At 47.2% G+C, this 27,335-nt stretch overlaps 8 protein-coding genes across 8 annotated transcripts; 5 read left to right on the forward strand and 3 right to left on the reverse strand.

Moving 5' to 3' along the window:
* Positions 1–340: 340 nt before the first annotated feature.
* On the forward strand, positions 341–4,605 carry I303_103920 (uncharacterized protein; the record flags this gene model as incomplete). The annotated part of the gene is made up of 15 exons (XM_018407252.1): positions 341–345; positions 464–589; positions 661–752; positions 857–1,102; positions 1,219–1,423; positions 1,495–2,103; positions 2,166–2,311; positions 2,376–2,416; positions 2,484–2,616; positions 2,689–2,771; positions 2,837–3,063; positions 3,126–3,211; positions 3,267–3,550; positions 3,613–4,440; positions 4,564–4,605. The coding sequence occupies 15 exons, from the start codon at positions 341–343 to the stop codon at positions 4,603–4,605; spliced, it is 3,153 nt and encodes a 1,050-aa protein (XP_018264060.1).
* Positions 4,606–5,108: 503 nt separating this feature from the next.
* I303_103921 (uncharacterized protein) lies at positions 5,109–6,880 on the forward strand (the record flags this gene model as incomplete). The annotated part of the gene is made up of 3 exons (XM_018407253.1): positions 5,109–5,138; positions 5,222–5,573; positions 5,802–6,880. The coding sequence occupies 3 exons, from the start codon at positions 5,109–5,111 to the stop codon at positions 6,878–6,880; spliced, it is 1,461 nt and encodes a 486-aa protein (XP_018264061.1).
* A 779-nt stretch (positions 6,881–7,659) lies between these two features.
* Positions 7,660–8,032, reverse strand: I303_103922 (uncharacterized protein; the record flags this gene model as incomplete). Its single annotated transcript, XM_065968869.1, has 2 exons — positions 7,660–7,914; positions 8,009–8,032. The coding sequence occupies 2 exons, from the start codon at positions 8,030–8,032 to the stop codon at positions 7,660–7,662; spliced, it is 279 nt and encodes a 92-aa protein (XP_065824941.1).
* Positions 8,033–8,737: 705 nt separating this feature from the next.
* I303_103923 (uncharacterized protein) lies at positions 8,738–10,513 on the forward strand (the record flags this gene model as incomplete). Its single annotated transcript, XM_018407254.1, has 3 exons — positions 8,738–8,986; positions 9,067–9,391; positions 10,164–10,513. The coding sequence occupies 3 exons, from the start codon at positions 8,738–8,740 to the stop codon at positions 10,511–10,513; spliced, it is 924 nt and encodes a 307-aa protein (XP_018264062.1).
* Positions 10,514–10,757: 244 nt separating this feature from the next.
* On the reverse strand, positions 10,758–15,310 carry I303_103924 (uncharacterized protein; the record flags this gene model as incomplete). The annotated part of the gene is made up of 19 exons (XM_065968870.1): positions 10,758–11,128; positions 11,207–11,324; positions 11,414–11,486; positions 11,546–11,565; positions 11,815–11,941; positions 12,029–12,204; positions 12,302–12,520; positions 12,593–12,727; positions 12,795–12,815; positions 12,896–12,987; positions 13,050–13,156; positions 13,252–13,268; positions 13,348–13,654; positions 13,755–13,806; positions 13,896–14,210; positions 14,307–14,323; positions 14,401–14,573; positions 14,658–14,945; positions 15,065–15,310. The coding sequence occupies 19 exons, from the start codon at positions 15,308–15,310 to the stop codon at positions 10,758–10,760; spliced, it is 2,874 nt and encodes a 957-aa protein (XP_065824942.1).
* Positions 15,311–15,900: 590 nt separating this feature from the next.
* I303_103925 (uncharacterized protein) lies at positions 15,901–17,827 on the forward strand (the record flags this gene model as incomplete). Its single annotated transcript, XM_018407256.1, has 9 exons — positions 15,901–15,938; positions 16,048–16,178; positions 16,254–16,300; positions 16,372–16,542; positions 16,636–16,701; positions 16,786–16,863; positions 16,941–17,048; positions 17,144–17,620; positions 17,729–17,827. 9 exons carry the CDS (start codon positions 15,901–15,903, stop codon positions 17,825–17,827), a joined length of 1,215 nt encoding a protein of 404 aa, XP_018264064.1.
* Positions 17,828–18,142: 315 nt separating this feature from the next.
* Positions 18,143–20,272, reverse strand: I303_103926 (uncharacterized protein; the record flags this gene model as incomplete). The annotated part of the gene is made up of 10 exons (XM_018407257.1): positions 18,143–18,347; positions 18,426–18,496; positions 18,571–18,908; positions 18,987–19,152; positions 19,234–19,459; positions 19,552–19,702; positions 19,793–19,906; positions 19,976–20,084; positions 20,155–20,171; positions 20,236–20,272. The coding sequence occupies 10 exons, from the start codon at positions 20,270–20,272 to the stop codon at positions 18,143–18,145; spliced, it is 1,434 nt and encodes a 477-aa protein (XP_018264065.1).
* A 1,030-nt stretch (positions 20,273–21,302) lies between these two features.
* I303_103927 (uncharacterized protein) lies at positions 21,303–27,246 on the forward strand (the record flags this gene model as incomplete). Its single annotated transcript, XM_065968871.1, has 7 exons — positions 21,303–22,675; positions 22,750–24,125; positions 24,224–25,782; positions 25,878–26,040; positions 26,095–26,217; positions 26,288–26,973; positions 27,082–27,246. 7 exons carry the CDS (start codon positions 21,303–21,305, stop codon positions 27,244–27,246), a joined length of 5,445 nt encoding a protein of 1,814 aa, XP_065824943.1.
* Between the last annotated feature and the right edge of the window lie 89 nt (positions 27,247–27,335).

Genomic DNA, 27,335 nt, shown 5'->3' on the forward strand with positions numbered 1-27,335 from the left:
GAATTAAGCATCATTTCGTTCGTGATTTTGTTTGTTCGTTTGTTCGGGTCAGCTTGAGTTTTGATATTTTGATTGTATCGTGTTTCACTTTCATCCAGGCTGGCAGACTTCACTTCAGGTCATTCTCATTACCGTTGCACCTTTGGTAGTGCACATCTACTCATCTTCACTGTATATATATTCATATCCCTGTCCTCCCCCGGAAGTGGTTCAAGCTCGGCCACAGCAAAGATCGCTGTCGGAACGCGTCCTATACTTTCTTGGCCAAAAGGCGTCCCATTCAATCGGGTTCGTGTAACGACATCAAGGGTGTTGAGGTCCTGGTCGAATACTCCGAGACATGTCGTGAGTCACAATTACGTGTACTACGTCTCATCAATGTCAAGCATTACTATTACCTACCACTTTACCACTATTTATTGAATGCTGATCACTGATAACGACTATCATGTTCTCGCTGCAGGAACACAAGTAGTGATGCGTTATCAGCGTCGACTTCGTCCTTCGTCACTTCGCTCGTGACTAACATAGCAGTAGCCGGTGGGGAGTTGGTGGCATTCATCATCTTCAGGAGATGGATCAAAGCTATGTGAGTCCAGCTCTCCCTCCTCCTCAATGAGGTGGCTATATCTGATTTGCATTTGCATTTGTATGGTCCAGATATGAGCCGCGGACGTATATCCCTCCGAAGGAAAGTCAGGCGCCTGTATTGGGTAAACATATCTTCGAACCGCTATGGCGTATTATAATGTGTGAGTCATCCTATCCTTCTTCCTTTCCCTCATATAGTAATTTGTCATTGTGGTCGAAAGCTCCGCGACAAGGTGAAGCTGACAATGGTTCACCTCTTATATAGCCGACCCAGAGGAGATACTGCACAAAAACGGAGTAGACCCCTACGTGTTCGTTAGATTCCTGATGATGATGGCCAAAGCTATGATACCGATATGGCTCATCTCGTGGGCGATCCTCTTACCTGTGGACTCGGCAAACTCGACGAACGGAGATAAAGATGGATTAGATAGGTTCACTTTTGGAAATGTAGCTAAGAACAAACAGAACAGATATTGGGCGCACTTGATCTTGGATTATATGTTTATCTGTGAGTATCACCACTACTGCATATTGGTGCGGCCCACATCCTTTATCCAGAGGTGATGTGGAGCAAGAGGAGACATTGTGGGTCATTCGCTCACGAGCTCATGTACTTTGTCGTAGTCTGGTTCTGTTGGCTCATCTGGGGTGAAATGCAACATTGGCTGGTCGTCCGACAACGGCACCTAATTAATCCAAGTCACTCGAAACTGGCTCAAGCCAACACGGTGCTGGTGACTGGTATACCGAAACACTTCCTGGATGAGGAGAAATTAGAACAGCTTTTCCGCCATCTTCCTGGAGGCGTGAAAAGGATCTGGTTGAATAGGTAGGCTCAGCATCCTTTCGACTCGCTATTATTGTAGGTGATGCTTCAAGCTTATGCTGTGTGTTTGACAGAAATCTCAAAGATATGCCGGATCTGCATGATCGACGGGTCTTCGCCACCAACAAGCTCGAATCGTCGCAAGTGGATCTGATCAAATTCGCTAGAAAGTGGAAAGTGCAGCAAGAGGCGAAAGTGGAAAAGTTGGAACACAAGAAGAAACCTGTCCCAGACAATCTGAAAGGTCCGAACAACCCTCAATTACTCCAGAATGAAGAAGGCCGTAATGCAAACGCTCCTACCGGTCCACCTAGAGTAGTCCATCCGGATCCGGAAACGGGAGATGATCGAGTACCACCTTTCCCCTCGATAGAGGAACTAGGCAGAGCAGACCAACTTGTACCGAGGAACAAAAGACCGACATACAGGATCAAACCCAAGTGGGCACCGTTCGGTCTCGGATTCTTGGGAATTGGTCAAAAGGTAGATGCGATCGATTGGGCGAGAAAGGAGATAGCTTTTACTTCTGAGCAATTGGAAAAATCCAGGAAACAATTACAAGATGATATTGATTCACCTGGAACGTCGGACGATCATTACCCACCGCTAAATTCGGCTTTTATTCATTTCAATCAGCAGATTGCGGCTCATATGGCTTCGCAATGCTTGACGCATAATCAGCCGTAAGTGGCTAGCTCCGCCATACCTACTTGAACGATCTGGGCTGACCATGACGACCGGTCAGATACACTATGGCAGCTAGATATACCGAACAATCACCTGCGAACGTCATTTGGCGCAACCTGAGTCTTAACCCGTATGAGCAGAAGGTCAGGCAAGCGTTGTCGTGGGCCGCAACTGTGGGATTGATCATCGCTTGGGCTACTCCTGGTGAGTGCGTCACCTATCTCAGGCAACCAAAATTGACGATTAATCTGTCTGTCTTGGTTCGTAGTCGCTTTCGTTGGTGTTTTGTCGAATATCAAGACTTTGACCGTGAGTTGCGTTCTTTTCGATTCGCGTGATATCCGATGGCCGCAAATTGATGGAATGGCGATCGCAGGATCAATTCAAATGGCTAGACTGGATCAACGGAGACAGCACTGGGAAACATATTTTACAAGGTGTTATATCGGGAGTCTTGCCTCCGGTGCTTTTAGCTGTTCTAATGGCTATTCTTCCTATCATCTTGCGGCGTAAGTACATCATGTCAGTCCGTTATCATGAGAGCATCATTGACTGACTGCTTAATCGTTGTCGTGATACAGAATTGATAGCGTTTGAAGGCATTCCAAGCAAGACTGGGGTGGAATTGAGTTTGATGACTCGATATTTCTTATTCCTCGTCATCGTGAGTTCAAGTTCGTCGCGTGAGGGGTTGTGGTGAACATTGCTCAGATATGTGATTCACCCTAGCACACCTTCATCGTGGTAACCCTCACTTCCGGTCTGATCAGATCGGCGCAAGAATTCATAAACAATCCTGGATCGATAGCTACGACCTTGGCGTCCCAAATGCCAACAGCCTCGACATTCTTCATTACGCTTGTCTTGACCCAGTTTACTGGTACGATGGGTACCTTACTTCAGATCGTGTCGCTCGTCTTGTACTATGTAAAGATCATCCTCTTTGGTGGCTCCCCGTGAGTCCCCATACTCCCCTTTGTGGGCCTGAAACTGACAGATAGTGACTGTCGGTATGCAGACGATCCGTCTACAAGTCAAGGTACAGTCTGAACACGCAGAATTGGGGTACAAACTTCCCTGCTATCACCGTATATGCAGTGATCAGTGGGTGCACTCTGGCGACGTCTTATCGACTAAAATGCTGACTATCATCATTCAGTGATTGCTTATTGCATTATATCTCCTATTATCAACGGTTTTGGAGCAGCGTTCTTCCTATTCGCTTATCTTGTCTACAAATACCTGTTCATCTGGGCATACGATCAACCACCAGAAACGGATACAGGAGGTCTATTTTTCCCTAAAGCCATCACGCACCTGTTCGTCGGAATGTACATCCAGGAAGTCTGTATGGCGGCGCTTTTCTTCTTGGCTAGAGATCTTGAAAATAAAGCCAAGGCTATACCTCAAGGAGCTCTGATGATTGTCTTGATCGCATGTACCGTAAGTCAACAGCTCATGTGTCGATGTGCGCCCACCGTAGCTGATGTGAATACATATTGTAGATCGCCTTCCATTTCACTCTGCTCAATTCTTATGGACCTCTTGTTCACTCATTACCTTTGTCCCTTGCTCATCTGAGTTACGGTATGCCTACCGAAAAGGGACATGAACAAAGTGTAATAGGGGAGGATTACGCTGAAAACGAGAATATGAATCTGTCGAAACCAAATGCCATCAATGATTCGGGATTCAACTCATCGAAAGAACGCTTGACGATAGGCGCGGCTGGTCCTGGTCAAGCAGCTCATGACATCACACCTGCTTCTCCGAACAACTACTCTCAGAATGGTTTCTCGGACGAGAAAGCTAAGACTGCTGAAGAGAGGGAGAGGGAGCAAGACCTGCAGAATCGATTGGCGGAAGATCAACCGACCGAAAGAGATTTTGCGTACGCTGCTCATGGGGATGACGTTGAATTGGGTATTCGAACGAATTCGCCTACGAGAGGAACAGGAACAGTTGAAGACGAAACGATATCTTCTCCGACTGCACCAGGACCACCAGTAACCACCATCCCCTCGCACTCCTCGAGAACTGCTCACGAAGGACGACCAAGCTCATTGCGATCGAGAAAATCAACGAGGTCGACAGATACGAATGAGACTGTCTACTTTGCATTACCTGGTGGACCGGGAGTGATGAAATCGCGACAAAGGTTCTATGAAGATGATGGGAATGACCCGAAAGCTTTCTTCCACCCTGCCACGAAAGAGAAGCAGAGGATCGTATGGTTGCCTGAAGATGAATTGGGGCTTTGTAAAGCGGAGATTGAACGGAATGAGAAGGAGGGAGTGAGGTCGAGCTCGAAAGGTGCATGGCTGAATGATAAGGTATGTCAATCTCTCTTTGGCATCAACTAGATCTGATCAGCGGTCAACATTAAGTTTTCACATTTCATTTGTGCAAATGCCAGAGAGCTCGAGCTGATAATGGATATTTGATATGATATATAGGGTAAAGTCCAAATAAGTGGTCCGCCACCGGATGATTTATGATTATGATCTATGATAACAGGATGGGACCGGGATTTGGGATAGATAAATTCGTATAATACACATAAACAGAACAGTACATCCGGATACACGGGCTATCTAACGATTAGTTTACGACAATCTCAGCTATGCATTCTATGCAGTATCTTGAAGTACACGAATAAAGGTTGTACACAATAACAATTCAATGTTCTGTCTGATCAGGCAACTACAGCAATTCCAGATTGATCGACAGATAAAGCAATCAATCAATCAATCAATCAAATTTATTAATTTGACTTCTACATCAAAAACGCACGAGCCTCATGCCATCAGCATCAAATCGGATGAGTCACCATCAGCAGAAGCTTCCTGTTACTGTATCATCACTGCTACCTCGATTAGTCAAGTTGTTCTTCCTCTCCTTTTTTTTACCTTTTCTTCTTTTTCCATCCTTCTGACAAGTCACTTACTTCCCTGGCTCTCCTCGTCTCATTCTTCTTCTTCACGAGTAATAAATAACGAATATGGGGTGGTTCATCGCCGTCATAAGCTTAGTGAGTGATTTCCTCGAGACCGGAGATTGGCCAGAGTAAGTCGGTCTGCCAACCTGCTGATACAAGTCCGCTCTGACTCGCAGGTTTCCGGTATCTACCTCTACGTGAGAGCCAGGACTTCTCCGAAAAGTGAACCTGCCAAACATGACCCCTCCAGAAACGGATGCACCACAGTCGCCAGACGACAATCTACCACAATGAATTACTCCAATCTCCCTAGGATTCATTCCACCTCGAACAATGACATGGTATTTGAGGGTCAGAGGAGCAAGCTGCCTGACTTGCCCGACGATGTGTGGTTGATCATCTTCAGCCATGTCAGAAGACCAACGGAAGAGATCATGAAGACCGCCTCGACTAAGCCACTAGTACCCAGTTCTTCGGGAAAGGGCAACGTTCAGCTTGACCTGGGCAAATGGGAGAATTATCATCAAGGTGATTTGGTAAAGCTAATGAGGGTGTCAAAGGTCTGTCCTGCCCACTGAATACGTGGCACTCTCGAATAAAGATGAGCTGACGATACCGTACCATGATTGTAGCACTTCCACCGTCTCACTAGCTTGATTTTGTACGACAAGGTGACGATCTGCGATCCATACCTCTTCTTCTACGGCATCAATCATCCATCACCAACTCAAGGCAATTCAGGATGATTGACCAAAGTGGAGCAACTCCGACACGTCCGATCAATCAACTTCATCTACGCTGCGACTCGTTCGCCGTCAAGGACTCTCAACATCGAGGGACTTGCCATTTATCAAAGACCCGGTCAATCGTGCGATAGGCAATTCATGAAGAGCTATCTGGCTGCTTTGGATTCGACTCGATACGTCAACACGATGATCTCGCAGTTTAGAATGCAACGAAAGAACGGAGATGTCAAGTTATTCCCAAATCTGCAACAGGTCATCATGGGCATCTCACCGTTCTTTTCTGCGGAATGGCACAGATGGCTATTCTGCCAAGGCGCAAGTCGAAGGTATGCTTCGACTGGAAGCGATGTCACTGCGAATTATCTCCTGACTGCTCGAACCGAGATCGGTAATATCTTCGCGGAACACCTCAATGCGATCTCATCGTCACCGAAGGAGATGTGTACTCATTCTCTCCACGGTCCTTGGGGTCTGTCACTGCCCCCCAAACAGCTTATCACCGGCAAGTCCAATCTCAACACAATTGAGAACAACCAGAAGCAGCCAAGGATTAGCTCTGTCATCCTCGATCGACATTTCCTTCATCGAAAAACGGCGGCAATCTGGGTTCAGCCGGGGTACGACAATACCTGGATAATCTCCAAAGATATTTTGGCTGCTATGATTGACCCATTCCACCGTTGGAACCTGACTACCTCCGATAAGCTCAAGGGCGCCTTGATCGAACTGTTCAAGCAAATCCGAAAGAGACTCTTTGATTCAGCTGCTATGTTCCCAAAAGGAAAGAAGTCCCAAGCTACCACATTCAACGTTCTTTTCCCGGTTGATATGCCAGCGATGAAAAGACTGCTGTCTTCTCTCAGACAGATCAATGCTCGCACAGCCAATCAGATGGAGGATGAGAAGGTGATGGAGGGCTTAGCGGAGTGGCTGATGAATAAGGGGAAATGGTATTACAGATATCGAGGTATCACAGTGAGGGTGAACATCAGGGATAGTGATGATTCTTCGTCATCTTCTGCAGGATGGAAAGCGGGTGAAAAGGAGGCGCTTACCTGTGATTGTTATGGAATCACGTACTCCGCGTGATTAGAAGGAGATGGCAGTCGCTAATAGTGGTATCGTATGGAAGGGAACACACTGTACTGTTCATCTGATCAATTATATGCAGGTTTATGATATGATACAGTAGCAAGTGCTATCCTTTTCTGCGGCACACGAGGCTGCTGTGCCGAGATAGATCGTGACTAGCGGATCAATCGGGATACTCTCAAAACGTGAGTTACGATCGATTCCCCTACATCTCCTTGTGCACAATCTTGAGCAAGTCAGGACGTTCGCGCAATGCTTCCTTTTTGATACAATTCTCAGTGTGGGGTAGCTTGCCCTGAACGGCCTGTCAGACATTCTGAAGTGGTGTGGGGCGGAAGAAATGAGATCCTCTCATTCAGCGAATTTCTGACTGCGTGGTGCTGTATGACGCAAACAAACCATCCCACGTCGTGCTGCATGTTACGACTAGATATCGTCATGAACAGCCCATCCAAGTCCAGGCTCAAGACCGTCCGTTCCCCCAATTGCTTGTAGGTGAAGCTGAGGACAGCATCTTGCTAGAAAGGGTGCGATCGACCTGCAGTTTCACTTTCAGATGACTTGCCTAGCTGACTGAGAAGGCACTCAGTGGATATCTCAGAGCACCTATGCATCTCCCTTTTCCAGGCTAAGCTCTGAGCCAACGAGTCATATTTAGGTTCAAATTTGATATCGATCGATCTTTGCAGAGCATTGAACCGCAGCATAGACATATTGTGATCCTCTCGCAACCTGAGCTCGTCGAGCGAGGCCTCGTCGAGGTTTGTTCGAGCTGACTAGTCGTCCTTGATACTCCTGTTTAGGATTTCTTGGCATAGCTTGACGAGTTGGGACTCGGTACTGGAAGCTCCGGAGGCTGAGGTGCCTCCGCCTGTAAATCCTCCAGCAGTCATCGAGGCGAAAAGGTTTTTCGAGGTACTGTCAACAACAGTGGCACGCAATAATGTACAGAATTTTCTGGCTGGAGAAGCATAAGAGGACTTGCCTTGGGTGTCCGCGACCTCTGTCTCAGAAGGGAGTTGGTGAGGCCACTGATAGGACCCCCGAACTTCCGTCAGCAGTTTTATAGCAGGTGTGGAAGAGGCAGGCGGGCGGGATCCGAAATGCACACGTTCCTATACGTACCATGTCGGAATTGCCACTCGTCATTGTCAGTTCTGTCAATATGATATGAGGTCAAATTGATATAGAATCAAAGAGGCACTGAGATGAGGTGATGGGGTAAGATGGAGGCCCGTGAAGCTTCGATTGGAGGTATGAAGGCGATGGAAATGGATATGAGAGGATGAAGCGAACAGAATGCATGAGGATTACACAACCTGCGAGAGGTTTATATACCCTCGCTTGGCGCGGAGAAGCATTCTTTGTCGAGACTGAACCGTGAGCTCTCTTTTATACGAGTCTAACCATTGTTGTGCGTCATGTCGAGCGATATTCCGACATCATCTTGTCACGTCGGACTGCATCAGACTCACTCAAAGGATGTGAAACGATGTACGTGACACCAGTGCGTACTGATACAAGCCAATAGCAGCGTGACCGTAAAGCGAAGTGCCACTGGTGTGTCGAAGGTGAAAGGCAGAAGGGGGGCAGATTCCTTGTTGAAATATCTCGTCAGCTCTTATTCCAGGGTTCTCTAGATCAGATGATTGATTGTTGTGTGTGCGTCAGTACTGTAGGGATCCGTGCACCATTTTTGGGGTTTGCGGCAGTTGATGGTGTGACGATGCTGTACATAGGGCATCCTTAATCGTCAATACCATGTTTTTCCTTTTCCTTCGCCTTCTTCTTTTTCCTTGCCTCCTTTTTCTCCTGGATTCCTCTGTATACCAAATTGACCTGAGACTATCAAAGATGAAGACACCAGAGTACAGCGATCATCAACCTGATTCTACCAGCGATTCAAACAGCACTTCTGACCAACCTCGACGATGTCAGAGCGAGATCTGTGTCCGATCGGATGGACAATGTCATTGTCGCATATGCCAGCGACAGCAGCAACCCGTCCCACAACAAGTCGCGGTCATTCCAGCAGAAGTCTGGAGCATGGTATGGGCCTATCTCACTCCTTCAGAGCTGAACAAAGTGGTGAAGACTTGCAAGGTGAGAGAACCTCTGAATTCGTTGTTATTTTGTATGTGACGCGAGGGAGTTTCGAGCTGACGAGATGTCACCTGGTGCAGTATTTTCATAACTCGGCAAGTCAAGCTCTGTATGAAGTGGTCAGCATCGGCAATCCGACTCATCTTCTGGCGGGTATACTCCACGAAACCACGAATAACAGATTTTCCAAGCGCACCTTACTGATGTCGACAAAAAAGCTGTATTTTCTTTATGATGAGATCAAGACCGACGGGAATGACCCACGCCTGGCAAGACTGGGAGACGCTTCTTTGAACTATTGCGAAGGGCTCACGGGGCTGCAAAAGAAGGTCACGCAGTTCGAACAATCCACTCAGCAGCTCCGAGAAGTCCTCAGGAACTCATCTCTCCAAAATTTCTCGCGAGGTATGTTTCCAAATTTGCAAGCAGTCATTTTCGGCTATCAAGATAAACGATGCTTCACCGATCTTGAGATCCTCCTGATTTCGATGCGAATTACAATGAGGGATGGCAGGGTCCTGAAAGACTTCGACGATATGATGGATAAATTGAGAGAGAAGGGGAAGGTCTGGTCTGGTAGTCTTGCGAAACTGATTAAGCCAACACACCTTTGTGGAAGCGTGGCCAATGGACCTTTTGGCTTCAGCAACACATCGCTTGAACATTCTACAGTACAAGCAACCCCAAAATCGTACACGCTTCATTATAGCATTGATCATCTCAGGTGTAAGATTACGCCTTGTTACGATCATGCAGCGGGGGTGACGAGACCAGCTGTATGATGGACAAGAATGATACTAATGGCGATTAGAGTTAATCTGTAGATGGACGATTGTAGTTTAAAGTCAATTGAATGTAACTTATGATATTTCATCGATGAGGGGAAAGTACGAAGAAGTCTACAAACTACGCTGCTTATATACCTTTTCAGAGGGCTCCGGTATTGCCGTACGGTAATGTCGCTCGGTATTGCATGTCGGTATTGCATGTCAGTATTGCATGTCGGTATTGCATGTCGGTATTGTATGTCGGTGTTACGTAAGGGTCATGCATTGTGAGGTGGCGGTGCATGACACGCCTCGACTTCAGATTGGCACATTGAACCGCTGGATATTCGCGGACATCGGTATGGACAACTTCGCTCTTCCAGCTGGCGACCGGCTCACACCTAGAATAGGTCATCGTCCCAATCTCACAGCGCTGGGCTGGATCTGTAGTATGCTAGTCCAGGAGATTGACGATAGGGAGTTGGACATAAGTGCTTGTGACGAGGATGGTCTATGCACGATACAGAAGACATGCCTCAAGATCTATTCTACTCTGGATTTCACTAGCCTCGACGTATTCAAGCATTTCAGCTCGAGTTACCGTGGCGGTCTTACGATTCGGAAGTTCACGATCGAAGTTATAGAGAAGGAAAGTACTTCCACTGTGTGGCTGGTGTGTCCACTCCTTAAGGAGGCAGAAATAGAGGTCGAGTTATTGAAATTGGAAGAAGCGCAAACGTGTCCGGCTTGTGGGATGTAAATGGTGGACGAAGTCTCGTAGGATATGGTCAGATCCATATCATCGACAGTTAATACATACCTGACATGGCTGGAGATCAAGTTCCTCGTGCGCCCTCAGACAGCCGTGCCCATTTCAACTCCTCGTCAATCACAATACAATGAGTATGTGGCTCGGTCCCTTTCGTTTTTTTGAGCCTAGAATTTTATGTCAATCATCAGGCTATTTTGTATTATCTCGACGTTACAGTATCGGCTTATTGGCATCATCCTGTCTTCCGTCTGATCCGTCTACCTTTTCTTTCATCCTGATTCCAATCCTCTATAAGCTGTCCGATATTCTGCACATGCTTGATCGCTCTTTGCTTCAACCTTCTATTCTTACTGATAGCTTTCCCTGTAGGCATCCAGTCGCGCCTCAGCACATCAGGCTCGTATTTATCTAAGAGATAATCCGCGTCTTTCAATTTATGGCTATCCTTCTCCTCCTCAAAAAAATCGTTCGAGTGAGCTGGGACATGATATTGGTTGTCTTGGTCGTAGTGCTTTTTCAAGTACAGCTTGAAGAGAACGATCAAGATTATGGGTAAGGCTGTGATTACTGCCATCCACGGTGATCGAGTCTTCAAGGTCACAGCTGTTGAACCACAATATCAGTCATGAAAATTTGACCTCAACAAAGATGCAAGATGCATGGACAGGTAGACTGACTCACTCAAGACCATTAGACATTGCATCAAAACAGTGCCAACCAACAAGCGATTGATGATCACCCACCAGCATTCGCCGTCGGTCTCTTTCGCATCGTTGACGTATTTCAAAGCTTGACTATGCTGTGACAGCGAGCGAGGGTAGTATATGACACATGAGCACTAAGCAAGACCGACAAGCATAGACGCTGAGCAAGAAAAGGCTCGCTCACCACAATATGTGCTGACCAGAAATGTAGGGTAGCTCCGATGACTACAATCGGGGCCAGAGGTGCATATATCAGGCTGCGTGTGAGGTATCTCAGCTGAAATGTCAAATCTGACATAATACGGCGGCCACTCACCCGACAGACATCGCAAATATCTGCATATCACATTCGTCAGCTGATTGACACGGATCGCAAGGCAAGTGGCGGTTTTTAACTCACCAGTAGAGAGTATTCCAACGCTAAAGTACGAGGGGATGAAGGAAAAATCAGCTTTTTCTTTGTCGTGGCCGACAAAAATTCCGGCTATCTTTGAGTTTACGCATCACTCACCGAACTGTGATTGACAAGTGGTGGTGCATCAGCAGTCTTTCGGAACACCTCATTGAGCATGATGACAGTCTTACCTCGAAATGTATAGCCAAAGTCACTTCTGCCAGATCATGTGGTGTTTTGAATTTCAGCAACTGAGGGGTTTTCATGAGTAATCGAGGTACTTGAAGAAGCTGTAACCACATGACTATGGACCGAATGCTAGGAGCCCACAGTCAGTTGCGCCTCAGCGATGTCCATTCCGTGCAACGCGCAACCGAAAACATTTTGGATGTGTATTGGACTTACGGGTACCACGAGAACCAGTATAGACTTTGAGAGATATACGCCCTGGTGATCTTCGCAGGCAGATCTCCGAGACTCTTGTAGATGTCCCCAATAGAATCTTCGCCTATCTTCGTGTATATGCCTGAGATCGTCTCATACAGGACACCAATTAAGGCGAAAACAACGAAATTTGATACCTAAGTTAAGAGTCGGTCAGGTATTTTCAGCTGGCATCTCGATGATTTTCAAGTGGATGAATAATTGACCCCTCGCAGACTTGGATATTCCACTTACCAGCAAGAAGATGAATACTTGTCGAATCTGATCTTTGTCCAATTGACCACGAGTGATTGACCCAGACCACCGATTCAGCTCTCTCATTATGTACGGCAAGAAATAAGAGAATATAGCTGCCACTGTAGCGGGTAAGACTCCTTCAATTACCATGAATATCACTTTCCAGAATTGGGATTCTTCTTGCTTCTTAGCCAGCGATGGATATCGATCAATAGCCTAGTTTGGATCCCATTGTCGAGTTGAGCGGATGAGTGATGGATGCAAAGTGAGGGGAATTACGTGACTTACGATGCCAAGGTTGGTTAAGAGGACTATGCCCATCACGGGAATAGTATTGAGGAAGCATACGAGAACCAAAGCTAGTCTACCGAATGTCTTGTGTGATTTGCGGGATTTTGCATCTTGCTCCAGATTTCTCCAGAGCTATATGATTTAGATGGTATCAGAACATCCATCACGTTTCTGTTTCTTCGATAAACCGAAGACTCACCACATTATGCGTTCTAGGTGCCTATACGATATTGACCGATTGGCTAACATTAGCCAAGAATGTAAGGAACAAGAAACACGGCACTCAAATGGGCAACTAACCTTCTGCAGCTTGTATCCAGCTTTAGATAATTCCAACCTTCGATCCATCAGTACAGCCTTGGCTTGCCTAGCCGTCGGGAAAGATATGAAAGCTAGCAGGAGGATACGATCATCAATAGATTCCTCCAGCGATCATGGGCATCGGATAGCTTACCTGCTGTTATTGTAGCGTTGTGATGCTGCTTATACGGTGAATCCTCTTCTCCCCTGATCTTGGCTTGCGTACGCTCAATACGTCGTTTCTCAATCAACGCCTCGTCTCTATTGTCACGATCACTCAGCTTACGGTACAATCGATTTATGCTTCTCTACGAAGTACGAGGTGTATACAGGATTCATATTCTCGCTTTACTCACACTTTCGTTTTTGCACTCTGCAAACAGACACATCATAACTTTCAGCCGGAAACTCATGTACTTGCGGCAGAGTGAAAGTATGTTCCACCGACATACCTTTGTCCTTCCGAGAAATCGATCCCAGCATGAATCGTAATAATGATTCTTACTGCCCTGGACCTCGTAAAAGGTTTCCATAGCTACCGCCGTGATTGCTTTTGAGAAATACTTCTTCTTGAACTTTTCAATCTGTTTTTCCAGCGCGTTGAGAGGGTGAACGGCGAACCATACTTCGCTTTCAATCGTATCTGCCTTATCGCCCACTACGAGATCCGTTATTTTCTTCTTGGCTTTGTCGATTCTGGGTTCTTTGATGCATAGGTTCGTGATAAACAATGTCTTGAACGATATTTCGTTCCGGTTCCTACGAGACGCGGCATTCCAATACCTTGTCAGCTTGAAGGGGGATCAAGGCAGTAGGGGTGGAAGGATGTTGGTACAGTGTAGGTCACTAGACCACGTACATATGTTCCCACTCTTTGACCAGCCTATGATGGTGCTTCGAGGCTTTCCACACTGTTGCGGAATCATCACTCGTCAGCATCATGTGGTTCCTCGATGTTCCTGAGTAAGCTGATGAAAGCGTTGAGGTATTCAGGACTTACCGAAAATGATCACTAGCATGGTCACCAAGATCTCAAAGCTTATATGTACGATCAGCCCATTACTTGTGATGTTAGCGGCGGTGAGCAAGTTTGGATTCTCAATTATGTTAGTTATGTTCCCGCCATTCTTGTGTGATGAATGATCGTCATTTGTAGAATTAGTCATTTTCGGATTGGTAAACAAGGCATTGGTGCTTCCATATATCGTCTCAGTGTTTATATAGTAATTTGCGAAAGCTAGCATCGTTGCGAAGATTGAGATTGCCAGGAAGAGGTATTTGAGTAGACGGAGATACATCAGGTAAATGACCGCGTCTAAACCTGTCAAAGAAGCATCAGCTTTTGCCTGAATGGGGTGAGTGTAAGTCCGGAAGAGATGTCCAGAGAAGCATGGACGAAAGAGAGAATTACCTATCATCTTCAAGGATCTGTGGGATCAAGCAGTAAGCGGAATCATGCGAAAAATGTCATTGGGATAGCACGTCTGAATTGCGCTGGTACCTACTTGATATCTTGATCGAGAATCGTCATCCGCTTCCTCTCGCCTCGATCAGTGACGAACCACCTAACGCCGATGAAACTCCAACAACAGCAAAACCATTTAGGTATGATTGCCATTATTTCGACCTTGGTCTCTTCCCAATTCGGCCTGATCCACCCGAAGAAGGTTATCGGCGCCTGCAACAATATGATTGAATCAGCTTGCTGATTTATATATGTCACAGCCTGTACTGTTGAGTAGATTGGGGATACAGCACCTACCTTAGGTGCTTTGCCGGTCCATCTACCGTTACATTCCACTTCTTGCCATTTTCCACTATCGTTTCTGATGAAACCCGGGAAATAATCCGGTTCTTCCTCGTACCGCTTCTTCATCAGATTACCCAGGGTTTCTCTCAAGGAAGATTGGTCATTCCGGTACTTGTCCTCTAGAGTTTTCTTCTCCGCTTTTTCATACTCTGTATTTCCCGGTTTGCGCAATTTGAGTCGAGGTAGGTAGATCCTTCGCCATTTAAGCCGGACACATGAATACAGCAGCAAGATCAGGATCTGAGAAGTGCGTAGTCGAAGTCATTAGTCAGCATACAATGCGAACAGAGGTGTTCTGCGATGAGCAGACAGTAGGACGATTACACCATACAGAGAAGTGTGGAGCAAAATTCACTCACAACACCGATCATCGTAGCTACCCATGCTGCTAAGATACTAGTTGCCGAGACGTCCCAATGGTTCTCGGCTTGCCTGATGAAATCGTCTGCGGATAACCCTTCTACAGACGATGCCGTTGGTCTACTCGCCGATGTGGCCGTAGCGGTATTCTGCTGTCTTCGGAGGACTGAGGCATGATTATAAGATGTATATGCAGGTCGACGGTGAGCGAGACGCATAGCATCGAGATTGAGGAAAGGAGCCATGAGTATTAGCGATATATCATGTTTTAATCCTGTATTTACAGCACTTCTGCCCAATATGCGTGGATGTTCTGGTATGGAGAGCCCCAGTATGTCAGTATCATTACAGTGACAAGCTACTAGGGGTCAGCGTAGCCCTGACATAGCGATGGGTCTGGTGGATCGCCGGCAAAGCTAGGAGTTCAGATGAAAGGAGGGTGTGTATCCGTAACTCATTGATGAATGACCAGTATCAAGGGATAAAGGACAGGCCGTATGCCGATTATTCAAGAGGATTTTCCATGCATGTCGGTGCAAGCTTGTCCCATGTATAAGTGTTCACCTCGGGTCGCGTTGACAAAGTGGTTGAAGATGCTTTTGTATTCAGCTTCCTTCTTCGATCGATTCTTATCGAAGGATTTTAAGGGTAATCTCCACGTGGCGTCCGACGCTCGACTGATCATCGCTTTCACCCTAAGCGTTGTTGTCGTCATGTCATGGCCTATCTGCTCTGTTCTTCTCGCTTCCACCTCAATCTCTCTATAGCCTAACAAGTCCTACAGTCTTCTGCCAATTTCATCAACGAGTATCAGGCTTGAGATTGTATTCGAAAAATGTCAGAGGGAGCTGCTTCCGCGTCTGAGATCACCATGTAAGTCCGTTAACCTTCTTGCTTTCTCCATATTTAGCGATAAGCTCGCGATGCTCGGACAGCCCACAATAATAGTGACGAAGGCTCATACTTGACATGATATATATAGCACGGTGAAAGGTCCATCGGAGCTCAAACTCTCCATCACCATATCAACCGAAAAGACGGTGACGGAGTTGAAAGAGGCCATAGCTGCGAAATCCGATGTGGAGAAAGAGAGGCAAAGATTGATTTACTCTGGTGTGTATGGACTTGCCATGTCATAGCTGTTAAAGAAATGCTCTGAGCCCTATCAGCTGATGCAATGGTGTGCAGGGAAAGTGCTCAAGGACGAAGATGCCATCTCGACCTACAAGATCCAGGTAAGCGAATCTCCGAGCTACGTAGCTGCGAAAGACCAGGCAAGAATAAAGCTAATCATTGCGCTGTGCAGAACGGGCATACGATACATATGGTCAAAGGAGCAGCCAAGAACAACAATACTGCCGCCTCCTCGTCCGCTGGATCAGGTAGCACGCCTGCAGCAGCTCCTAGATTGCCTCAAATGGGCACAGGGCTGAATGTCGGAAGCAATCCGATCGACAATGTAGAGAATATCCACCATGTAAGTGCACGATCCCTCCCCAACGATCATGCAACGTCTACCAAATAGTACGAACCCCCACATGGCTGATGGCTGACGGCTGACTTTTTACAGGGCTTAGCGGGATTTAACCCCTTCGCAGGTCAACCTGGATTAGATAATATGTTCGATCCAAACGCTGTGAGCATCGCTCGCATGATTACAGCTACTCCATTCCCCATGGCCGGAGTGCTTAGCTGATTCCACAAACATGCAATCACCTAGATGACCGGAATGATGAACAACCCGGAATTCATGCGTTCAATGGCTGACATGATGGCCAGGCCAGAAGTGCTAGATCAGGTGAGTAGCCAATGGCAGGACTAGCGGTCGAGCTGGTTTGCAAACACCAGCTGATGCGTGGGCCTGTATTGAATCAGATAATCGCGTCGAATCCGCAATTGCAAGCTATGGGTCCACAGGTCCGACAAATGATGCAATCTCCTATGTTCAGGCAGATGATGTCGAACCCTGAGACCTTGCGAGCTGTAAGTCATTCTCCATAGGTCCCTCTCAATCGTCACTCGAGAAGAAGGAAGTAGTCAACTGAAACTCATTGACATTATCCATGCATCGTTGACAGATGATGCAAATGAACGCTTCTATGGGCGGTGGTCAAGGTGGATTCGGTGGAGCTGGAGGGGGATTTAACCCTTTCGGAGGAGGTTTCGGGGCAGCAGGTGCAGGTGCAGGTGGACAAACAGGCGGAGAAGGACAAAATGCACCTTCAGATCCATTCCCAAATCTCTTCGCGCCTCAACCTCCATCAAATACCAACGCCAACACCGCCAATCCCTCATCCCCATCCGCCAATTCCCCACCAAGCGGTAACCAAGCTGCTAATCCTTTAGCAGCCCTTTTCGGTGGTGCAGGAGGCGCAGGAGCTGGTTTTGGAGGACAAGGAGGCGGGAATCCATTCGGATTCGATCCTTCCTTACTCTTCGGTGCTGGTGCCGGACGACCAGGAGCAGGATTCGGCGGATTTGGATCGCCCCCACCAAGGGATGAACGACCGCCCGAGGAGATGTATGCAACTCAATTAGGTCAATTGAATGCTATGGTGAGTTAGCCAAAATGCCTCATCTCTCAGGTTACAGAGCTATGTATATGATACTTGTGGAGTCTATTCTTTGTGTTCCGGCTGAGCTGATTATAACGGGTCATATAGGGTTTGTGGGATGCCCAGAAGAATATTAGAGCGTTGAGATCGACAGGAGGGAACGTAGAAGCTGCTATCGAATTGATATTCTCGGGTCAACTCGACTAGAGAGCAAGTGGAGAATGGCGGTTGAATTAGAATGATCAGATTTAGTGCTATCAGATGTCAGTTGTATGATGAATGAATGAATGGCATGCGATCTCATATTACACTTTGATGCTCCCGCGTCAATGCATGCCCACAATTCGATCGAAGTGTTTTCTACCAGGTCAGTCTAGGTCAAGCTCTATGCATGATGAATGGGTATTAGAACATATCTGTATGAATGCCGAGAACTTGTACTGAATTGCTGAAATACTGAAATACCTAATACTTAGCACTTGCTTATCCGTTTAAGTTTGTATATTATACGATCAAGGATCATCACAAGTGTTTTGGAATAGGAGGAGCTTCACCCCTCTTCTCAGCTTCGGCAGCTGCGACCCAATAACCACCTTGAGGATATGTGTACTCTTTCATCGATTCTTCGAAGATGTCGATGGAGTATCCGCCCTTGGGATCTAAGGGGACGTTGTATCGGCCTTGTTTGTTGATTGATACGGGATATCTGAAGTGTTCGTGCAAGTGGCTACGGAAGGGAGATTATCTTATTAGCCCACTCTCATTGCGCACTACTGAATTAGAAGAGAATGTCGACTGCACTTACTCTACGAATTCCAAGACGTTTCTTTCCATCTCGCCGGACACGCAGATATAGTCGATCAACGATAAGTGAATCTGCGGCGTGAAACAAACACATACTTAGCCTTCAACCTGATAGATCTCAAGGGCATATTGTATGCGATACTCACGACATATTCACATAATCCAACACCTCCAGCATGCGGGCAAACGGGTACGCCGTATTTGGCACTCATCAACATGATAGCCAAGATCTCATTGACACCTCCGACACGACACGAGTCGATTTGACAGACGTCGATGGCGCCGAGCTGTAAGAGTTGTTTGAAGACCATTCGATTATGCGCATGTTCACCCGTAGCCACGCCGATGTTGATCTCCTTGAGCGCCTTTCGGATGGCAGCGTGACCGACGGCATCGTCCGGGGCGGTGGGCTCCTCGATGAACCATGGCTTCAGGGGTTCAAGCTTGTGCATGTACTCGATAGCCTGGGGCACGTCCCATACCTCTGAAAATACACTTCTCATTAGCACCCACCTTCAGAGCTCTTGGGTTCAGGTAGTCAAGGTAAGGAGACGTCACTCACGGTTAGCGTCAACCATTAAGACACATCCGGCAGGACCGGCGTTCTTGCCCTCGATAGTTCTGGGCTCGATGACTCTGCCTGCGGGGAGATTGGAGGGATCGTCGATGATTGATCGGATCAGACGTCCTCTTCGCAGATCATCTTCGGGATCGGCTCCGACCTTGAGCTATAAAATACAGGAATGAAATGATGAACCCTGTCTGATTGGTTGCATTTCAGTCAGAAGTGAAATGGGCAATAAACTCACCTTGAAGTGGTTGAAACCTTGATTCAGAGCTTCCTTAGTCAACCTAACGACCTTTTCATCGGAATAACCCAACCATCCGACTGAAGTGGTGTACGCAGGGTATCCCTTCTTGATAACTTCCTCCTCTCGAGCCTTCTTTGACGGCTCGTTCTTCTTCAGCAAGGCTAAAGCTTCTTCTTTCGTTATGGCGTCGGTGATGTATCGGAATGAAGTGGCTTGCACGAATCTTCAAGTTTGCGGCGTTAGCTCTTTTGTCCTCTCCTCTTACACACGAACGCATTTTCTCCCGGGGAAGCGAAGGTGTAGACGTGGACTTACTGCTCTGGTGTCCAGTCGACAACCAATTTCCATAATGGTTTCTTTTCGTGTTTGGCGAGCAAGTCCCATACGGCGTTGTTCACTGCGGCAGTAGCGAGGTGGATGACACCCTTCTCAGGACCCAACCATCGATGTTGAGGATCCGAAACGACTATATCGGTCAGACCCAAGTCAGATTTGCGATGCGACCACGATCACGAGGAGATGAAGCGGCTAACACAGGGAGGGATTTTGAACTCACGGAAATCAAAGAAGGCCCCCATGTTGTTGAAAATGGGTTCAAGCTCTTTACCGACAATTCGGTTGGCGATTTGTTCAATGGCGTAACATACTATGTCGTTACCTCTACCGATGGCTGAGTGGGTGATTTAGCTCCGGCTCCCTTCTTTTGAGGTTCAAGACTAGACAATTAGCAAGAACTCACTGAATGTCATACCTTGACCTTGGAGGTCAGAGTTGGTCTTGAGGACGATGTATGCTGCAGAATAATCACATTCTTTGTTCATAGCATCGGTACCGTCACCGGTAACGTTCTACAACAGAGATCGAGCCAGCATAAGCCTGAAGTTACACTAGCTCATTACACTCGACCCGATCACATACTGTTGGGAAACGTATATCTACACAAGATGATTGAGTCAGCCTGGTACAGTGTCGTAGCATAGGAGAGGGAAATGGACATACCATGAATAGAGAATTCTGTGATCTTGAGACCGGACATTGTGGATAGCCAGTTGTTATTGAGGTGAATGGGGATGATGATACAGAGAGAGTGTATTTCTGAACAAAGATGACAAGGTGAAGTGAATTTCCAGGTGGATACCTCTGTTCTATTTAAACAAATCCAGCTTGACTTGGCTCCTCAGGCAAATGCTATATTTTCACGAAGGTTGCTAACCCAAACACGATATCAGCAGTAGGGCCTTCTATAAGCGGTGATCATAAAGGGCACTTTCGGCCCGCTACATACCGGCCCGCTTCACAAAACACGTGCTAAAACCGGAAGATGAGCCGGGATCGACCCGAATGTAAGGTTCCAGAATTAGGCAGTGCAAAGTTAGCTGACACTGACGTGGCATTGATTTTATGTGATCATGATCATTGGATTGATACGTATGCTTGATGGTACCTGATTCTGGGTGATGTTTTTAATCCTTAATCTAAACTGAATGTCTGATCAACTTCTTTTTGTTGTCCTTTTTCATTCGCATCAACTTGCTTATTGTTCGCTTCTTTCATCTGTATTACACAGAGAAAAACGACTCTCTCATCCCACACAACCGATCTCGCACTCGTCACAAAAATAGTCGTTAGCTCCGAATATGATACATGATATACCTCGAGGTGGCCAGGGAGTCAGGTGTATCGTATCAGACGGAAATGCGTGTACAAGGCGAGGACGGATGTCAAGTAATGTCATGTCAAGTTGTGTCGAAAAATCATGCGTTCTCATCTGCTCGTCTCTACTGATCATGATAATTTGGCATTGAAAGCTCACACATCAAGATAGCTCACTCACTAATCAACAATTGACATCTAGTCTAGACCCAGTGCACGGCTTACATTGCCGTTCGTGAAAAAACGCTTTATCACTCAACCAACATACACAGTTGAATCAACTTCTACGCCCTTTAGTGCATTTTAATCAGTGTACCTCTTTGATCCGACGAGTGTACCTCATCACCCTTTGGTCGCCTGCCTGACTGACAGCTCACGTCACTTCAAGATACATTAGATCTAATCTTGATAACATGCCTTCTACATCGCCTTCACCTCAATCTCTCCGGACGAGGGATCAACCCAAACCCGCCTTTTCACGACCTCCTTCGGGCACGAACATAACGACGATAACGAACACGACCCCTACCCCTACCAATTCGCGATATCCGCCTGTCTCAAGAGACCTGACCACACCCTCTCCTCCTCGGCATATCCCTGCTACACCACCTCAACACTTTCGATCCCACCATCGTCCTCAGACTCCTTCAACGCTGAACAGGGCGATCAATACTTCATTACCTCTGTCACCTCCTACCTCCAGCTCGGCATCGGCCGTATATTACTCTTCACCACCTTCAGCATTCCCAAGCCATTTCCACAATACCCCTGCTCAGGATTACGAATTAACGCCTATCACCCCAAAACGAGTTCCGCCGAGTATACATGAATCCCCATTCGACGATCGACATTCTATCTTACACCCATCATCTTCAGACAAAAGATCTAGAGCTCCCGATATAGATATAGATGCAGATGGGTTGGAAGTTATGAGTACGAGTCTGAGCGATGAAGATCCGTTCGAGTATTCAGATGTTAGGGTATCAGGTGGGAAACAGCGGACCATGCCAGGCTATAAATTCAGCTCTTTATCGCCTAGAGCAGTCGACGAGAAGGGCAAAGAATTGACTTTTGGGCCGATGTTGGATCAAATAGCCCTGGGCTACGACTCAAACCAGGATCACACGAGACCGATATCGGAATATCGAAGGTCGTTATACCCCACTACAATCCCATTGTCGACCTACGAGAATCACCCTGACTTGGAGTATCCAGCGGAACCCGGAATGGCAATGGGAATAGGAATGGACTCGCCAAATAAGATCGTTTCTGTTTTGGCATCAAGCTCGTCCTCTGGCCGAAGACGTACAATCGTACCTGTTCGACCTACTTTCAGGCGTCTATTTGCTCTTTCATCGGCGAGAGAATACATCCTCCTTCTGATTCCAGCGTTGGTATTTTCGATATTGTCGGCACTGGTCGCTCCGTACATGTCCATGGTCATCGGAGACGCCTTCGCCATTTTTGCGACATACCCTTTGGTCACAGGGACAGCCACACAAGCGGATAAAGATGCGTTGAGAGCTGGAGTGAGGGATACGTCATTGAAGCTGACGATTGCGGGAATACTCGCTGTGCTATTCAATTATCTGAGAGGAATATTGTGGGTATGGTACGGAGAAACGGTGGCATCGAGATTGAGAAACATAGTCTATGTGGGAGTGTCAACCAAGTCTATGGAATGGTTCGATCTGGGTATGGGAATGAAAGATCCCCTCGAGGATGGGGAAGGTAGCGAGAAGAAAGAAGCTATTGGTGCGGGAGGGTTGATGTCTAAATTCACGAGGTGAGTCAAGACAGCATGATATCATTCACTGGATATCACCTACAATGGCTGATCTTGATGTATAACTCGTGTAGGGAAACAGACGACGTACGACTCGCTTGCGCCCTTTCAGCCGGAGCAGTGGTCATGAACCTCGGAACATTCCTACTGTGTTTCATCCTGGCCATGGTTAAATCCCCCGTTCTTGCAATCGTGACCCTATCAACGATCCCCTTGGTAGTCCTCACACAGATCATTACACAAGTAGCAGCCTCCCCTCTCTTAGCCGAAGAAAGACGGGCATTCGCAGAGGCATCAACAAACGTGGAGAGGGTGACATCCGCAATATCGACTGTGAAAGCCCACAACGCCCAATCTGTCGAATCTGGGAAATTCAGGGACCTGATCGCGAAAGGGAAGAAGAGTTTAGTCAGACAGGGATTGGTATGGGGAACTTCGAGCGGAATGACGGATTTCTTACTTCTCGGAACCTTCGTCCTGGGGTTCTGGTATGGAGCGAAAATTGTCAGAGATGGGAAAGCGAGTAGTGGTGACGTGATGACTTGTTTTTGGGCTTGTCTGTTCTCGGCGACGTACCTACAACAAGTCGTTCCTCATTTGACTGGACTTACGAAGGGTAAGAACTCGCTGGCTTCGTTGTTGACTATCATCAAGGAATACGAGGAAGATCCATCTAGCCCTCGACCTAGACCTCGACCAACGTCGAACGCAAGTGATCCTTTCTCACCTACTTCGCCCACTTCATCCATTCACTCGCAACGCCCGCGCACTGTTCCGGAAAAGCAGAAGACATTGTTCTTCCGAAAGAATGATCGTAGGAATAGCGGAGCCCGTGCAACACCACCCAGTATAAAAGGCATAATACCTACTCGATGTCACGGGGAATTCAATTTTCAAAACATATCCTTCTTCTACCCTTCCAGACCGGAAAACCTAGTCTTGCGGGACATATCGCTATTTATCCCACCAGGAGAAACAACGTTCATCGTGGGAGGTTCTGGTTCCGGTAAATCGACAATAGCTCAAATCCTGCTCAGACTATATGACCCTTTCAGCGGAGAAATCACAATGGATAATCAGAATTTCAACAACCTCGATCCTCTCTTCACTCGATCACACATCGCGGCGGTCCAGCAAGGTTGTATACTGTTCGATCTGTCAGTGCATGATAATGTGGCTTTGGGCTTAGCCGGGTCCACCGACCTCATCCCATCTACAGGCAGATCGAAAGAGGCAGGAGCAAATGAGCAGAGAAGAACGCCTGAAGATGTTACGAGAGAGGAAGTGGTGGAAGCTTGTAAGATGGCTATGATACATGATTTCATCGAGTCGCTTCCGGAGGGATACGAGACCAGGTTGGGAACGGGTGGGAATAGCTTGAGTGGTGGGCAGAGACAGAGACTAGCTATTGCCCGAGCAAGGATAAGGGATCCAACGGTGCTGATTCTGGGTAAGTCACTGTCCTATCCACATTTGCAGTCATAATTCTCCCAATGGCGCATGCTGTTGACTGATGCTAACTCGCTTATGATGGTGTCGTCACTACAGACGAAGCTACTTCAGCCTTGGACCCAACCTCCCGTATCCAGGTATTTCAAAATCTGAAATCATGGCGACAAAACCGGACTACAATCGTGATCACCCATGATCTCTCTCAGATCGTTGCTGACGACTTCGTCTACGTCATGTCGAACGGAATAATCGCCGAACAAGGATTCAGAGTCGATCTGATGAAGAAACCCGAAGGAGTCTTTGCTGAGATGGCTGCTGAACAAGCTATCACCCCTTTCCCGACCAAGCGAATATCGGATGAAACCAATTGGCAAGATGGTCTAGAAGAGATACTGGGTATGGAAGATGAGTTTGATATCGAGGAATTACTGGACGATCGAAGTACTCGGAACTCGTTCAGAGCGTCAACACCGAATTTTGGTAATATTGCTAGTGGGGGGATAGGAGGTAGATCAGGAAGTATATATGCGGAGATCATGGATGGCTATTCGAGAAACAGATCGCAACATCGATTATCCACTCAGCAGACCCCGTCTTCGACCAGACTTTCGAATGCTCAGAAAAGGCTGACCTGGACGTCTGAAGACTTGCATGGCGGGCTTAATTCAAATGCACGGACACCAAGTAGGCTAAGTCATCGGCCGTCAAGTAGGATTTCGAGATCATCCTTGGTATATGATTATGATCGGTCTCCGCATATGACTGTTCGCTCGAGTTTCGATACCACATCAAGAGTGCGACCGAGCTTCGATTCGGTGCAAACGCCTCACCATCAGAATGGCTTGTTGCATCCTGGCTGGGTAGAGAAGGACGGGTCGCCCTATTCTTCGAACTCCCGGATGTCAGCGTCAGTAAATCTCAAACAGCGACAACAGCAGACCTTGAGTCAGAATTTGGAGGACGAGTTGAAACTCTCATCCAATCCTTCCGCAGATCAAGCTCATCATCTCCCCTTGACAGACTACGTTCCAGCTCCACTCCCAGGTCTCGCCTACTTGATCAAGCTATACTTTCCTACCTTGCCCCACAAATGGCTTCTCCTCCTTGGCTGTCTAGGCAGTGTAGGACACGGAATCACCACGCCTGTGTGGTCATTTTTCCTGGCTAAACTCATGCAGATCGTCGGAGCCGGTGGCACGGACACTTCAAGCCTCACCAAATTCGGAGCCATCATCCTAGCTTTATGTGCTGTCCAGGGGATATGCCATTTCATCAGTGAATGGGCATTGATCACCCTATCTTCGAAATGGTCATACCAAGTCAGATTACACGCCTTCAACCAAGTCCTCTTTCAGCCTAAAGCGTTCTTCGACAGATCGGAAAACTCCTCGGAACGTTTAGTGCAGATCCTGATTAAAGATGTGGAGGATTCGAGGACATTGATGTCGCAGGTCATTGGCCGGATAGTGACTGTCTGCACGATGATTGGCTTGGGACTGATCTGGGCGATGGTGGTTAATTGGCAATTGACTTTAATCGGTATAGGCCTCGCGCCGCTCTTTGGGAGTTTCTTCGCTCTGAATAGCGGGTTGATGGGTAGGATTGAGACCGGCCACAAGGCGGGAAGGGAAGCTGTTGCGAGGACCTTTTACGAGGTACGTGTTTCTTGGCTGATCCCGTGCACCAGGAGACGGGGACTGACAGTTGAGTATCCGAATAAGCTGATGATGCGACGGCTTGTTTTGCTCAGAGTATTTCGAACATAAGAGGTATCCGGGCAATGGCGTTAGATTCAGCGTTCCAAGAAAAATTCGATAAAGATGCTATCAATGCTAAGAGGCTAGGCGATCGAGCTGCATGGGGTGCGGCCGTAGGAGGAGCGATTGCGAGTGGTATAACTCTCTTCGCTCAAGGTGAGTCCCTTGCTTCGAGGAATCCGGCGATACAAGGGCTGATAATGGAGCTAGCTCTGATGAATTACGCTGGATCGGAATTCATGATAAAGGATATCATGAATTATCAACAAATGTTACAGGTGTATAACCTGGTTTTGTTCAGTTTGACCTTCGGTTCTGGCATGCTCGACTTCAGTAAGTATTTGAGCAACCTTACCCTAGTGATGTGTGAGGAGTGAATCTGATTACGTCTTTCTTCACATAGTACCCACAATGGCAAAAGCTCGAGTGGCAGCAAGGGACTTTAATCGTCTCTATCTGCTCTCAACGCAGACCGACGAATCCAAAGGCGACCTCCGATTCCCCATTAGCGGCTCTATCAAATTCCAGAACGTCCAGTTCGCCTATCCCACACGACCTGACGTACCCATCTTCCTCGACTTGTCGTTCAGCTTACGGCCAGGTGAATGTGTCGCCATAGTCGGTCCGTCCGGATGCGGTAAATCAACAATCTCGGCTCTACTCCAAAGGCTGTACGAGCCTTCTTCCGGACAGATCATACTCGAAGACAAGTATAGGTTGGATTCGAGCGATATCAAGTGGCTTAGAAATAACATATCTGTGGTCAATCAATCGACGAATTTATTTAACGCCTCGATAGCTGAGAATATCTCGTATGGTGCCAACCCCGACGGGGTCACTAATTTACTGGAAATTCAGCGATCCGCGAAATTGGCAAATATACATGAATTCATACAATCTCTTCCGAGGGGTTATGAGACCAACCTCGGAGAGAATGCGAACTTGATTTCGGGTGGTCAAGCCCAACGAATACAACTTGCTAGAGCGCTTTACAAGAATTCGAATATCCTGATTCTGGATGAATGTACCAGTGCGCTGGATGTGGATAATGCGCGAGCGGTGTTGGATACGATTGAGAGTATAAAAGAGGTGAGTGTGGCTGTCCGCATCGTGTCGGAACAGATAATCCCCCTCGCTTTGCAAATAAGCCCTCCAGACTTCGGTGGATGCTGACCTAGTGATCCCGCTCCACTACAGACACGAACCACGATATTCATTACTCATTCTGTAGAAGCTATGAAGCGATGTGATAGGATTTTATGTCTTGGCGAGGGCAGAGTACTGGAAGATGGGTCGTACCAAGCTTTGATCAATAAAGGCGGTGTATTTGCTCAATTGGTGAGCACCGGGGAATGGGAGTAGGATCTTCATGGCGAGTTTGACCTGGACCTGTGGTATCATCGAGGTCAATCTAATTGCTTTTGCTTCTTATGACTTGAGGTTTCTATCAT

This window comes from Kwoniella dejecticola, chromosome 4 (genome assembly GCF_000512565.2).
Source record: "Kwoniella dejecticola CBS 10117 chromosome 4, complete sequence".
NCBI lineage: Eukaryota > Fungi > Basidiomycota > Tremellomycetes > Tremellales > Cryptococcaceae > Kwoniella > Kwoniella dejecticola.